Source organism: Lepisosteus oculatus, chromosome 10, assembly GCF_040954835.1.
Source record: "Lepisosteus oculatus isolate fLepOcu1 chromosome 10, fLepOcu1.hap2, whole genome shotgun sequence".
Classification (NCBI taxonomy): Eukaryota; Metazoa; Chordata; class Actinopteri; order Semionotiformes; family Lepisosteidae; genus Lepisosteus; species Lepisosteus oculatus.
In genome coordinates, this window is record NC_090705.1 from 28,009,923 (window position 1) to 28,023,678 (window position 13,756).

The 13,756-nt window shown below is 38.6% G+C and overlaps 1 protein-coding gene across 4 annotated transcripts in view; it reads left to right on the forward strand.

Moving 5' to 3' along the window:
* LOC102686834 (neural-cadherin) overlaps positions 1 to 13,756 on the forward strand; it is a 160,821-nt gene that overhangs the window by 98,412 nt on the left and 48,653 nt on the right. For all 4 annotated transcript variants that reach the window (XM_006635802.3, XM_015357512.2, XM_069195052.1 and 1 more), the window contains exons 13-14: positions 12,431 to 12,680; positions 13,180 to 13,307. In XM_006635802.3, coding sequence (XP_006635865.2) covers positions 12,431 to 12,680; positions 13,180 to 13,307 — 378 coding nt within the window. The remainder of the gene's footprint in view (positions 1 to 12,430; positions 12,681 to 13,179; positions 13,308 to 13,756) is intronic.

Genomic DNA, 13,756 nt, shown 5'->3' on the forward strand with positions numbered 1-13,756 from the left:
GCTGACATTAATTAGCTGAAAACAAAGCAGTCTGTTTTCATTTACCCTGTTGGTCAGTTTTCATCATGTGAGCACAGTGCTTCCACCTTAAACCAATACTTGGAAAAACACAGCTCAAAATAGTGAAGATGTGGATTATATTTTTAATACTTTTTTACACATTGACAAGAAGTGAAGGGCAGATTAAATTATACATGACATTAAGACCCTGTGATATTTTGCCCTCACATCAGTTAAATAAAATACTCTGAGCTTAATAATGGTCTCTCATTGATCTGGCCTGTGCTTTCAAAAGATCCTTAATTACGATATTCATTTCTCACATCTTATTGTACATCTCATTATTTGTTGTAGGTGGATTGAAGCAGGTAATAAATTTGCCCAAGTCCACAGATTTCCCATATACCATTTCTTCAAGCCTGGTCGATATCAGATCCTTTCAAAGCACTCAAATGTTTAAAATATCATACTTAAATATACATTTCATCATGGCCTACAGCTGAGCAGTGGCAACAAGCTGTGATTACTATTGTAGTTTTTTGTTTAAATATAGAAGTGTTAATATGATCTCCTAATTACATTGTTAACAACTAGATGCAGATGCAACAGTCTGCATATAAATGAGGTCTTCCCAGAATATGAGGAACTCTTCTGTCACGATTGTAAACCCCTCCTCTTAAGGTCGCTCCAGCTCTTCCTTGTTCAGTACTCATTCCCTGCACCTGCCTCTGGTTCCTCCCCCCGTCCTATAAATGCCGGGCGCTCACTCTGTTCCAGGCTCTGCGTTGGTTCCCGTACCAGGTGAGTCCGGGACCTGGAAGCACCTGGTCCCATCAAAGTTTTAAAGTTCCTGTTCCTGCCGGTTCCGACCCGGTTCCTATTTTAATTCTGTTTGTCTTGGATGGACCGCCCGGTTCTGGATTTTGCCTTCTCTCGGATTCCCCATTGGACTCAGTTTTGGACAGTTTGCCTCGGCCACACCTTCCCCGAACACCAGCGCTCAATGGACATGCCTCTTGTTTTCATTCCTGTCCCTGCATGCCTTTTTCCCCGTGTTTTCCTCACTCTACCCCGCATTGTGTCGTCTGCATAGGGTCCGGAAAGAACACTTCCGTGAAATGTTCATAATTTTGAAAGAATTTACTGTTGTTCCATCAGCACAATTACATGGTGTCTTTCCAGTGTTTAAATGATTTATTAAGTTGTGTGGTGGTTGAAGGATGATAAAGATAATCTTTTTCTTTATGAAGTGTATCACAGTGTTTCTTCTCTCCTAGTCATCTGGTTCTTCCATAGACAGGTTAATACCAAAATTCATGACATCTCATCTCTTCTTGTTTGTCTCTCATATTTTAAATTGAATCCCACATTAACTTTTACCCTTTGTTGTCCTGGGTGGGAGCATTACAGTATGCTAACAAGAGTTTTTAAGGGATTTTGAAAATCATACTATTGGAGACTATTTTTTCAGCTTCAGTGTGCAAATGGCACATTCCTTGTGTAGGTGTTCTATAGCCTGCTTTCTCCCAGAGGGCTTTTGATTGTATTCCTGCACTTGACATATTCCAGTTAATGGAAGTTTCCCCAGCCCAACCAATCAGTGAAACTTGTCTGCCATGGCAGCTGGAATTTACATTGTATGCTGCTCTGATGCTCTTTCTCAAGTGCATAAATTCCTCAAAAACATTTCCTGCATCTTATCTGCCCCATTTACTTTTCAGTAGGCTTTGGATTCTGCAATTCCTTGGAAATTTGCATGATTTCAGTGATGGCCTGACAGGCCTACAGTAAGATTTTGCACACTCTTGGTTTAGGCTGCTGATCTTTTTAAAGCATCCGTGTCTTTCATTCTGAGTCCGTCCATAATGCCATCTTGTATGCAGTAAAGTACATCAAACCTTATATGAGGAATCTTCTGTGAAAGTGTAATTTAGGATGCTTTCATAATCCAGATCCAGTGTTCAATATGTTTGATACACTGCAGCTGCAGATGATTCAGACCGTTTCATCTGATGAAATGAGGAATAAAAGCATTAGCATATGCAATCTCTTAATGCATGATTTTCTGTAATATTTTCTTCTATCCAGTGAGTTGTTCACTTTACAGATTAAATGAGGAAAATGTAAAAATACCTATTGTGAATAGAATGTACTGTCAAAGAACTCACTACCATTACCATTATATCAGTAAGGGAGAGTAGGGGACTATGCATACCTTCATCAAAAACATGCATTGTCAGTGCTACCCATGATTTTTCACAATATGAGCTGCATAGGGGCCACAGAAAAGTTTGTATCATGTGGTCCTGCAGTCCATTTCCTGAAAACACTTCTCACTTCTCAATTTGTTTTGAATGTGTTGACATTGCTGATCATGTCGATGACATTTTTATTGTGTCACTGCAGCTCTACATTCAGCAGTTCAGTCAAGTCTGTGAGGAATGCTAAATCCAGAAGCCACTGGTCATCCTCTAATTGGGCATATTCACTATGTTTAGACGACTTGAGAAACTCTTTGATTTCAGGCAACAGGTGTCTGAACCTCACCAAAAATGTTAGTTTTTGAAATCTCCAACAGCATGTCAGCAGCCTCAGAAAATGTTTTTTTTATTACTACTTGATCCCTGAATAACCTTTTGTGTTTAGCGCAGAGGTGGCTCACACAGAACGATGCGATGATTGCCACTTTCCCTCTTGTCTTAGACCAATCGAAAACCGACTGCTGCTAGTTGAGATTTTAATTCTTACACTTTTCTTTTCTGTAACTCACTTTTAGAGTCCACATCATACATTTTTTGTGCAGTTTTGAAATGTTCTATATTTCCCTATTTCGTGTAGACGCTAGCATTGCAGATTTGAATGCGAAAGTACAAAAAAATAATAATGCTCCGATTCCTATGGTAATGGTAGGTTTTCGGGCTTCATCATTGTCGCTCAAACACTACAACTATCAAATAGCCAATGAAACTTAACGAACAAATTTTGTTGGAGAATTTTTCATGGTCAGTCTGTTTCACTCCACTATGCACTATAGTGAATGTGGGGTTTGTGCGGCAATAACCAAGAGAACGTTCTTGGGTAGCACACACAGCAGTCTACTTACGGAGCTCCTGAAGCCTTTTTTCAGTGGCAGCCAGCACTCAGGGAAGAGACTTTTACAACCCATTCGACAAGAGTTAGGGCAGTAAAATGTATGACATTACGTGCACAGATCTGAATGAATGAATTTTTAGGCTATCGAAAAAAGTAAATAGTCAAATAGCCCATTTATTTTTTTCCAAACATTCTTGCAATCGATCGATTGACAAGCACTAGTCGATCGGAGTTAACTGGTTGGACACCCCTGAGTTAAATAAAAGACTGAGCTTTTGGCTGAGTACTGGGGAGTAACATAAAAATATAACATTGTCCATTTGTTGACAAGTTGCAGAGTTTTATAAATACTCTGGAATTTGTCTCGAATTTCCTTTTTCACATGCTCTTTCTATTGTTCGCCTTTCCCAGCCCTTTTCTTCATATTACCTATCTCTGCCTCATTCTCGCACACTTTTGAGTTTGTTATTATTCCTTTCCACCTGTCAGTGTGGAATTAAAATCTATTAGTTCTGTAGCATAAATGAAGTCAGTTCTGGTACAATGAAGGCATAGTGATCAGGAAAGCCATTAAATGTTAAAATTGTTAAGGAACAATAAAACTCTATTCTGCATTTTAAGTTCATATGGATTATTCCATTTAAGAGATGAGACTGGTAACAGAAATACTTCTGAACAATTACATTGATTGTTTTTAGAAGTACATTCTTGATTTCTTGAGTGTGAATACCAGAATTAAGTGACTGTTTCAATATGTTCTGTGATTTGGGAACTGCCTTAGTGTAAATGTATCTATAGAACTTTAAAAACAAATTAGACTTGTCAAATAGCACAGTGCTTTCATTACCAGAGTAGTACTGCCTTGTTTTCTACTGGGTTTTCTATTTATTTTCCCCCATTTTCATTTTCTATCTTTTCTGTCTCCTAAGTAAAAATTTAAATATCAGTAGTCTCATTGTGGAATCGTCTCAAGAAATGATAATTAGCAAACTCAAAATGCGGTAATTGCAACCTTGAGGAAATAATTAAGGGCTTGTGTTTCTTCGTGTGCACCAGATAATGGGAATATAATTTTCATTAAGTAGTGGTGGTACTCCCTAATAAATCACAGAGAGTAATGAATAAACCTGGTTTCTGGGGTCGGGTAAGTTTGTGTTTCTCCATAGATAATCTAAATTAAGTATTTAAATTAACTCATAGAGATATGAATATTTAAACAAGTCTTTTCATCATTCATTTTCTAAAATCAGAAAGCAAACAAACAGAGACAGACACAGCCAGAAGTCCACAGAAGGATTTTTTTAGTGGGGAACTTAGAGAATATGGCTCCGTAGCCAGGGCCATAGGGGGCCTGCATTCATTTGGACCCCAAAATATGTTTTGAGGTTAATTTAAGTATTTCCCTCATTTTGTTACTTCTCATACTGGGAGAATCATATAAAATAACTTAAGTTTTCAAGAGATTTTTTCCCACGCATTCCTTTTGATGCTTAGTTATGCCATTCAGAGACCAAAAATCATTTACAGTGCTTTTAAGCAGCACATTACATTCTTGTGATAGAATAATGTAATTGCTTTAGATGGTTTCATTTCCCTCATATACCCTCCTGAAATCCTCTGAATGCTCTTTATGCAGTATGTGATCCATGTTTAATTTAGTATAAAGCACAATTTTCTGAATATTTCCATTTTCTAAAATCTATTATGGTCTATGTAATTTTCAGTTGTTTAGTTTAACACAATGAATTGCTCCACTAGCATGGAACACACACATGTTTTTTTTTCTGGAACTTTATATGTACACTGGCAATGTCTGGATACTTGCATCTTGCCTTTTCGATGTAGAGGAAAGCAGATGCTGGAAATCCAAATGGAGAAAATAAGGATTGCACTATTATCAGTTATATTAATGTTACCAATTACATGTTAAATGTATTATGGTTCATTTATTACCATTTATTATGGTAAAGGACAAATGGCTCTGTCATTTAATTTCCCTTTAAACATAAAATTATAATGGGTTATTTGCATTACTTATTATTTAGTTTATTTAAACAAGAATATTTGTCATCTGTCCTACTGTCATTGCCAACACACCTGAATATTTAAGAGTTTCATGATGAAATACAGACCTATTAAAATGCCTCATTAAAATAAACTTGAAATTGGAAGCTACTTCTTTTATAATTCCAGAGATTGTCCAGCTGGGGCTGAAAAAAACACTTTCACATCAGCAGTAAGTAATCATTCAGTCACTCAAAGAAAACATCTACTGTATATGTTCAGGTGGGTAGCTGCATCAGCGGTCTCCGAGTCTCCTTCCTGTTTCTCCAATGTAGATGGCATTGGATGGCCAGCTAGGATCATTGGATGGCCATCTACATTGGAGAAACAGGAAGGAGACTCAGAGACCGCTTCAGAGAACATGTCAGGGCTGTGAAGATTAAAGATCTCTCCAAGCCCATTGTTTCTCATTTCACCTCAGATGGCCACGACCACTCTAATCTCTCCGTCTGTGTTCTCAAAGACGGTTTTCCGAACTCATACATCAGAAAGACTACCAAAACCAAACTTATCCTTCAGCTAGGATCACACATTCCCCCTTCTCTTAACAACAGCCTACTCTTCTTTTAAGTTTTCTCCATTCATTGGAAGTTTCATTTCACATCTCTCTACACCTATTCTGACTTCACACCTCTTGATTGGCCTCTCTTTCTCTCTCCCGCCTCTCACTCCTCCTCCCTCCCAGCTTTTGTTCTCCCACTAAATTACCTTTGCCTACTGCCTTGTGTTTTCTTTCTTCTTTTTTTCAGCATGGAATAAACCTATTACTTGTTCCTTTACTGTATATGTTGACAGAAACAGCAAAGAGGCTCAGAATTTCATATAAGCTACAGTATATGACAAGACAAGACTTCAAAGGAAAGAAGCCATTAAAGACCAAACAAAACTCAAGGGGGGCCACTATCATTTATCATGTTTTTATAATGGTCACTTATCAAAACCACTCTAAAAACAATATGCAAAGGATAGATTAATTTCAGCTGAGATGGCAACCAATATTTTATAAAAATGTACTATCAAATATAGCAGGAACCTTTGCCTAAATACAATATATATAACATATTTGTATATTATACCTATATACAGTATACTTATATATGTTGTGGTGCCTCCGGGGGAAAGGTTTATGTTATAGAGACAAAAGTACTCACACCATGCTCTCTTTATTTCTTCCGTAAACCCGTTATTCCTTAAATCTGTCCCAATGCCAACCGACTTCCACTATCTCCTCCAAACGCATTCACCTACTGGCTTCCAACCTGGTACACTGTTTCCAGGGCACATTTATTTTGTTTCCTGCTGAGACACACCTGTGTCTCGTTGTTTTTCGGACTAAGCCCTTTCCATCTGCAGGTCAGCTGACTTCTCTTAGCGGCCATCTTGGTCAGGTCTAAGTCAAGTATAGTGAGCAGATCGTTCCTGAAATACCTGTCCTGGATGACCCTTCCTCTGGTCATCTTACAACGTATATACTATACAGTAATTGTACTGTGGTTTCCGGGTTCATTCTTGATACTGCAACAATCAGCCAAGCAGATGTGAGTGTATTTACAATATAAATGTACACAACAAAGGCACTATGAAATTCACAGCATCTTATTGCATAGTTCGTTGTACAGATTTATAATGAACAGATTAGTTTATTGGTGTGCAGAAAACAAGGTATCATTTATCTTCTGTGGTGTTAGAATACCATTACATGTTAGACCGTGTCATAAGAACCAAAATGATTTTAATGAATTTGGCATACAGTTCCAGCTAGATTTTTGTTCTGCCATTCCCTGAGTTCAAATATAATTTTACAATTTTAATGCCATTTAGCCTCATCCTTTATTCCGATTTACAGCATTATTTATTCTGCAGTAATCTGTAGTGCAAGCTATTCAGTTAGTGTGCCAATGCAGAACAAATCAAACAGAACAAAGAATCAACTTCTTTCAAGTGACTTAGGTCGCATAGGTGAGAAAGTAGGTCAGCAGGGTGTATAGCAGAGGAATTGCTGGACTGTTAAGGGAAAGCAAAGTCTTTTAGCTTTTAAGGTGGATGTCATGTCCCATTTTGCCGTCCTTCCTGAATTTTGTGAACTGTGAAGTCATGACCTTCACAGATAAAGAAAGAATTAATCAGTCATGTCTCACTGAACTATCCACTCATCCCTTGAGTCTTTCTGTGTTACTTATCAAAGACTTTATGACTGTCTTTTTATGTATCTGTACAATGTTCTGAAGATTAAGATGAAAGCCAGTCAGAGCACTGTTATTTCGAAACTTTGTGTACTGTTGTTTCTGATGTTTTTGTGTGATACTGTTGAGGACATTTGTGTTGTTTTTTTGCTAAAAAATATTTATAACATCTCAGTGGTATGGTGGCGCAGTGCTTAGCCTTTCAGTCTTGCAGTACTTGGGCCCAGGTTCAATTCCCAGGCTGCAACCTGTGTGGAGTTTGTGTGTGCTCCCCATGATCACAAGGGGTTTCCTCAGGGTGCTCAAGTTTCCTCGCACAGTCCAAGTACATACTGGTAGGCTAACTGGCCTCTAAGAAAACTGGCCCTGGTGTGTGTGTCTGTCTGTGTATGTGTCTGTCTGTCTGTCTGCCTGCCCTGGCTTAGGCTCCTAAACGATTGTGAATTGGATGACATGGTTAGTAAATGCACGGATGGATAAATGTCCAAAATAAAGCAAAAGAAAGTCATATATCTAATTTCACTGGTTTCAAAAGTATATGTTGCTATCAATAAATGCAATGTGTACAAAAATAAAAGGCTAAAATGGCCCAAAGTCTTATCACCAATAAATGAAGGTGACCTTCACCAGGAGTAAGCAGCTTTGGATAAATATTCTTGTTTCTAAACTCAAACAATTTGGCCTAAATATAATTACTTATGTCAAGTTTTCTAGTTTATCAATGCTTTCAGTGCCCTGTGACTTTTCTTTTACAGCCCAATTTAAAATGACAGATAAAAAGCCAAATATGTCAGTTTTAAGACCTAGCTACTGTATTTCAGCTGTCTCCACTGAGAAATCAGTAGTTTGTTTTAGAATCGACTCTCATTCTGAGTCTCACTCAAAACAATGCAGGTCATGTCAGAAGTGACAATGTAATTTATCATAAGAAGCAATTAGGGCATTAAAGTAATAATGTGTTTTTTTTCTTATTGCATTGCTTGCCTATTATGTGTTCTGGGAGACTCTGTTTCTGCTGGGAAAGTGTCATGGTAAAAATAGCCTTTTACAGCAGGTGGCAAAGAAACATAAATGGGAAAAAAATCAGTGTGGCACAGTGCCTGTAAAAACCATTGTTGAAACATTATGCTGTCAGGTATGTGGAACAGCAATATGCTTCCCCCTGTCATTTCCTCTCTGCAGTGTGTTAGTTATTTTTACAAAAGCCTGTTTTTTGCTGAAGCACTGAATTGGAATGGCAACCCACAATCTCACACATCACATGACAATCTACAACAGAATAAAAGGAAAGAAAAAATAACAGCAATTATAAAAACCTGTATATAACTCAATAATGTAATGTCATATACTAGCATTGAAGGACACAATTTTAGAATTATAAAGAAGAATACAAGTTTTCCTTTGCATAGTACTGTATAAGGTTTATCAATCTTAAAAAAACATTGTGTAAAATCAGCATGTAAACTACAGATTCATCATGGTTTTCAATGCAAGTTGACTCTGCCAGTGCCCTAAACCTTGTAATGTTTTTCCTAGGGATTCAGACCATTTTGTTCACATAGTGAACTCATCCCAACACATTCTTAGAGTTCTATAGCTCCAAGATTGACAACATCCGGCATCACATCCCATCTATAACACATAACCTCCACACCCCCTTCCTGCTTGTTTTGCTGGTTCCCTCTACTTGACACAACATGCCTTCATAAATTGGTATTGTATAAGAAATGCACCACTTGTCTGTTAGATTCAATTCCCACGGTCTTCTTTCAGTCCTGTTTCTCTACTCTCTTGCCTATAGTCCTCAACATAATAAATGAGTCCTTGAGTACTGGTGTGGTACCAACTGCATCCAAAACTGATGGAGTTACCCTATGCCTAAAAAAAGCAAATATGCCTTAGACTAAGAATATACTCTCACCCTAACCCTAACCTAAACAATTTTCACCCTATATCTAACCTACCATTTCTTGCAAAAAGTTTGGAATGTGCTGTTACAATTCAGTTAAACAGCCATCTCATCCTCTTCAAACCCTTCCAATCTGGTTTCAGACAACTACACAGCACATAAACTGCCCTGGTAGGCACTAATGATCTTCTTATGGCTCCTGATTTGATTTCTCTTTCTCTTATTCTTCTTGACCTCAGTGCTGCTTTTGACACTATTAACCACAATATCTTACTTTCTCAACTTGAGACTGTGTTTGGAGTCTTTCCTCACTGTTCACTGTCACAGTCTCTCTTGGCAGCTTCAGTTTTAAATTTGGACTCGTTATGTCTGGTGTTTGTCAGATATCTATACTGGACCCCCTACTCTTCAGCATTTGTTCCCATTTGGTCAGCTATTAAGATCACATGGTCTAATTGATCATTTCTATGCTGATGATTTGAGAATCTATGTCCCTATGAAACCGGACCCTGAAGTTGCTGTCTCTGCCCTCTAATTGCCTCTCTGACATAAAAACATAGATAACTCAAAATTTCCATCATTTAAACTGTGACTAGACTGAAGTCATGCTTCTCGGCACCCCCCATTAATTTTGTACAGTCAAGGTAGTAACCCTATCTGTGGATGGCACTCTAATTGAGGTGATATTTGATCCAGGCTTCACATTTGACCTACAGTAAATGTGCAACATATTGTCAAAACATTTTCACCTCAGAGATATTGCCAGACTACATCCTGAAAAGCTGGTAAACACTTTTGCTTTCTGAATTGATAACTTTGGTACCCTGCTCACTGGGGCATCTAAATTCACCTAGAACAAACTATGGTATGTCCATAATTCTGCAGCCAGAATCCTGACCAGGTCTAGTGCAGGTGATAATAATAACAACAATAATAATAATAGTCAGTATCCGTGGTCAGTACCTGGATGGGAGACTCCTGGGAAAAACGATGTCCTTCAGATGAGATGTCAAACCAAAGTGTTTACTGTGTTGGTGACACAGCAACAGTGTGTCGTAAAATAAGAAAAGTGGTGTCTGTAAGAAAAGTTTCTGCATGCATTCATAAAGTTCCCCACTCATACATTAGTGAAAAACATCAAACGGGATGTTTCAGGAAATACGTGGCAATACATTCGTTTCATATATAATTTTATCCATTGTACATATAGCTTCTCTCTCTCTCTTTCCTAGCTTGTCGGCACACCAGTCTCCATTTGGTGGTTTGAACCAAATCTTTGAGCTGCCGCCTGCCATCGGAGTGTGAAGGGGGGGGGGAGAACAAAGTAATGTAGCCAATTCATAGAGGGGGATTATTAGGAGGCCATGATTGATAAAGGCCGATGGGAAATTTGGCCAAGATGCCGGGGCTACACCCCTACTCTTTTCGAGAAACACCCTGGGATTTTTAATGACCGCAGAGAGTCAGGACCTCGGTTTTAAGTCTCATCTGAAGGAAGGCACTTATTTACAGTATAGTGTCCCCGTCATTAGGATACACATACACCCCCCCACACACACACACCTACCAACTAATACTTTGTGGAAGCACATTTCAGAATCACAGTAGACAGGAGCCTATCCCGGGAAGTAAGGCAGGATACACCATCGATAGATCTGTCACGGGGGACATACTGACACAAACATGCCACACACTCAAACAAAGGTCACTTTTACGAAAGCCACTAAACCAACCAGCATGTCTTCAGACTGTGAAAGGAAGCCCACTTGAACATGGGGCAGGCATGCAAATTCCAGGAAATGAACCCAGGGCTCCAGTGCAACAAGGCAATACTAACCACTGTACCACTGTGATTCTTCCCTCTTAAATTATGATTTAAAATTAATTATGTGCTACCCTGACTATCTTTGCCATCTGTACTTGCCTTGAATGTCCATCCTGCCTCAATACCTGTTGCAGCTATTTCTATTTTTTATTTTTTTTTATTTTATGTTGTAATTGCAGAATCTATCATATTAATGAAAAGCAGAAAGAGCAAAGGAACTAAGATTACTGTGGTACATTAATGTTTACACCAGCCGAATTAGAGGCCTTCGCCCTTAAGATGACCCACTTTTTCCTGTTTCTTAACCATTTCTCAATCTGTTGGCATGTATTACCTTGGATTCCTGTGACATTTAAATTGAGAATGAACCTTTTATGACTGAATATATTAAATGCTTTCTGAAAATGTTCATGTTGTAACGAAAAGTGTTCTTTCTGGACCCTATAAGGACAACACAATTCGGGATTGAGTGAGAATACACAAGGGAAAAAAGGCATGCAGGAAGTGGGGATGAAAACAGGGGGGCGTGTCCATGAAGTGCTGGTGGTCGAGGCAAACGATCAAAAACAGAGTCCAATGCGAAATCCAGGACGAAAGCAAAAGGTCCAAAGCTGGGCGGTCCATCCGAGACTGACGGTTAAAAACGGGAACCTGGTCGGAACCAGCAGGGGGAACGGGAACAGAAACAGAAACTTAAAACCATAACGGAGCCAGGCACATCCAGGTCCCGGGCTAGCATGATACGGAAACCAATGCAGAGCCCCGAACTGAGTGGGCTTCTGGCTTTTAAGGGGGGCTGGAACAAGGGGCAAGTGCACTAAATCAGGTCCGAAGTGAAAGAGTCGGAGAGCCCTTAAGGGGGAGGGACTACAATCGTGACACGTGTCTGTGAATAACATCCCTCATTTCTGTATGATCGGGAAAATACCATCAGGTCAAAGTAATGTATTAGTTGTAAGATGCATTAGCCCCAACAGAACCTCATTACCTGTTAGGCTAAAAATACCAATGTTCTATAACATTGACCTTTTGTAGTAAAAACCTCTGTAAAATAATGTTATTTCTCCTGATGTGACTTTCAGTATCATTCTCCTGACATTGAATATCTTTTGTTCAAATATGGAATGTTATCTGTGTAATTTCTAATCAAAAAGTAAGATTATTAAAAACATTAGAGACAGGTTATTTGAGCAACGGTGTTCTCTGGATGTTATCATCTGGTAAGGTCTTTTAGGGGTCACAGTACTCCTTTTCTTGATCTGTTCTGTTAGCATTTGTTGGATTTTGCTATCCACTTTTGAAGTAAATTCCCAGCATCAGTTCTAAAAAAGCTGTTGCCTGTTTTTGCTACTCTAGATGATAAAGGCAACTTCCCCTCTTGGTGATCCCAGAGTCACCTATAATCTGGAGGAGGGTCAGGTCCCAGAAACCAACATGCCTGTGAGATTCTACATCAAGCCCAACCGACAGGAAGGATCAGCCTCCATTCTCGTGGCAGAGCCTCTGGACTATGAGACCACAAGGTTCTTCACATTGCGAGTCAGGGTGCAGAATGTAGCTGCTGTTCCACTGGCCTCCTTCACCACTGTCTATGTCAATGTCACAGGTAAGACCCAAGAAAGCAACACCACCTTCCTGCTGCCTCTCATTTGTTGCTGTTTGAAAAAAAAATGCTTCTGTTCAAACAGAATTATAACAGCGACTTGGAGAAACTGGGATAGGAACAATTGAGAAGACACAACACTTGAAAAATTAATTTTGGTTAAGTAGAAATGGATATATAATTAAAAGAAAAAAACAACAACTATTGGAGCTCACCAGATTTACTGTAATCAGTGCCATATACAGTAGTTAACACTACAGTGATGTGAACACTTCATTCCCCTTTTGGCTGGTGATACTTAGTTTTACTCATTCATCTCCTTTTAAATTTCTGAACCCAATAAGCATAGCAGTTAGTTTTCTTAGGTTTACCTTATTTGATGCTAATGATCATTGCTGTTATTTTTGATGTTTCGACCACACTATGATGACATTTGGAAAATTATAATTACTAGTAATGTATTCATTTGATATTTCTGTGTTCTGTATCTCCTTCCCTGTAGATGTCAACGACAATGTCCCTTTCTTCATGTCTTCAACCTACGAGGCAACGGTACAGGAGGGAGCTGAAATTGGGACATCTGTAGCCCAGGTCTCAGCCACAGACCTGGACTCAGGGCTTCATGGCATGGTAAAAACCTGAGAGTTCAGACCTTTAGCTTTTCTACAAAAAGTGTAACATCGCCCTTTCCTATCTTATTGAAAGCTATTGATTACCCAGGCCCAATTCTTTATGGATTAACCTGTGGTACAGAGGTAACTTGGAGCCTTTCACATTACTAATTATTTTATTTCAATCCATTTCATTCCCTGCATATTTTCATCTCTGTAACAAATGAAAACAGTCAATCATAACTTAATTGTGGAATCTTTCCAAGGTGAAATAGTTTAAAATTATTTTGTTTTGTGTAAATCACCAAGCAAATGTGCTTTCCTCTTTCACCTCCAAGTTTGTCAGACTGTTGCACACAACCTTTTACCTCCCTTCATATAATATCAACAGTAGTTGTCAGTCTTAACGTAATTAGTTTGTGATTAATTTAAGCTTTTTTTTTCATATCCAGCAAATATTTCATAAAC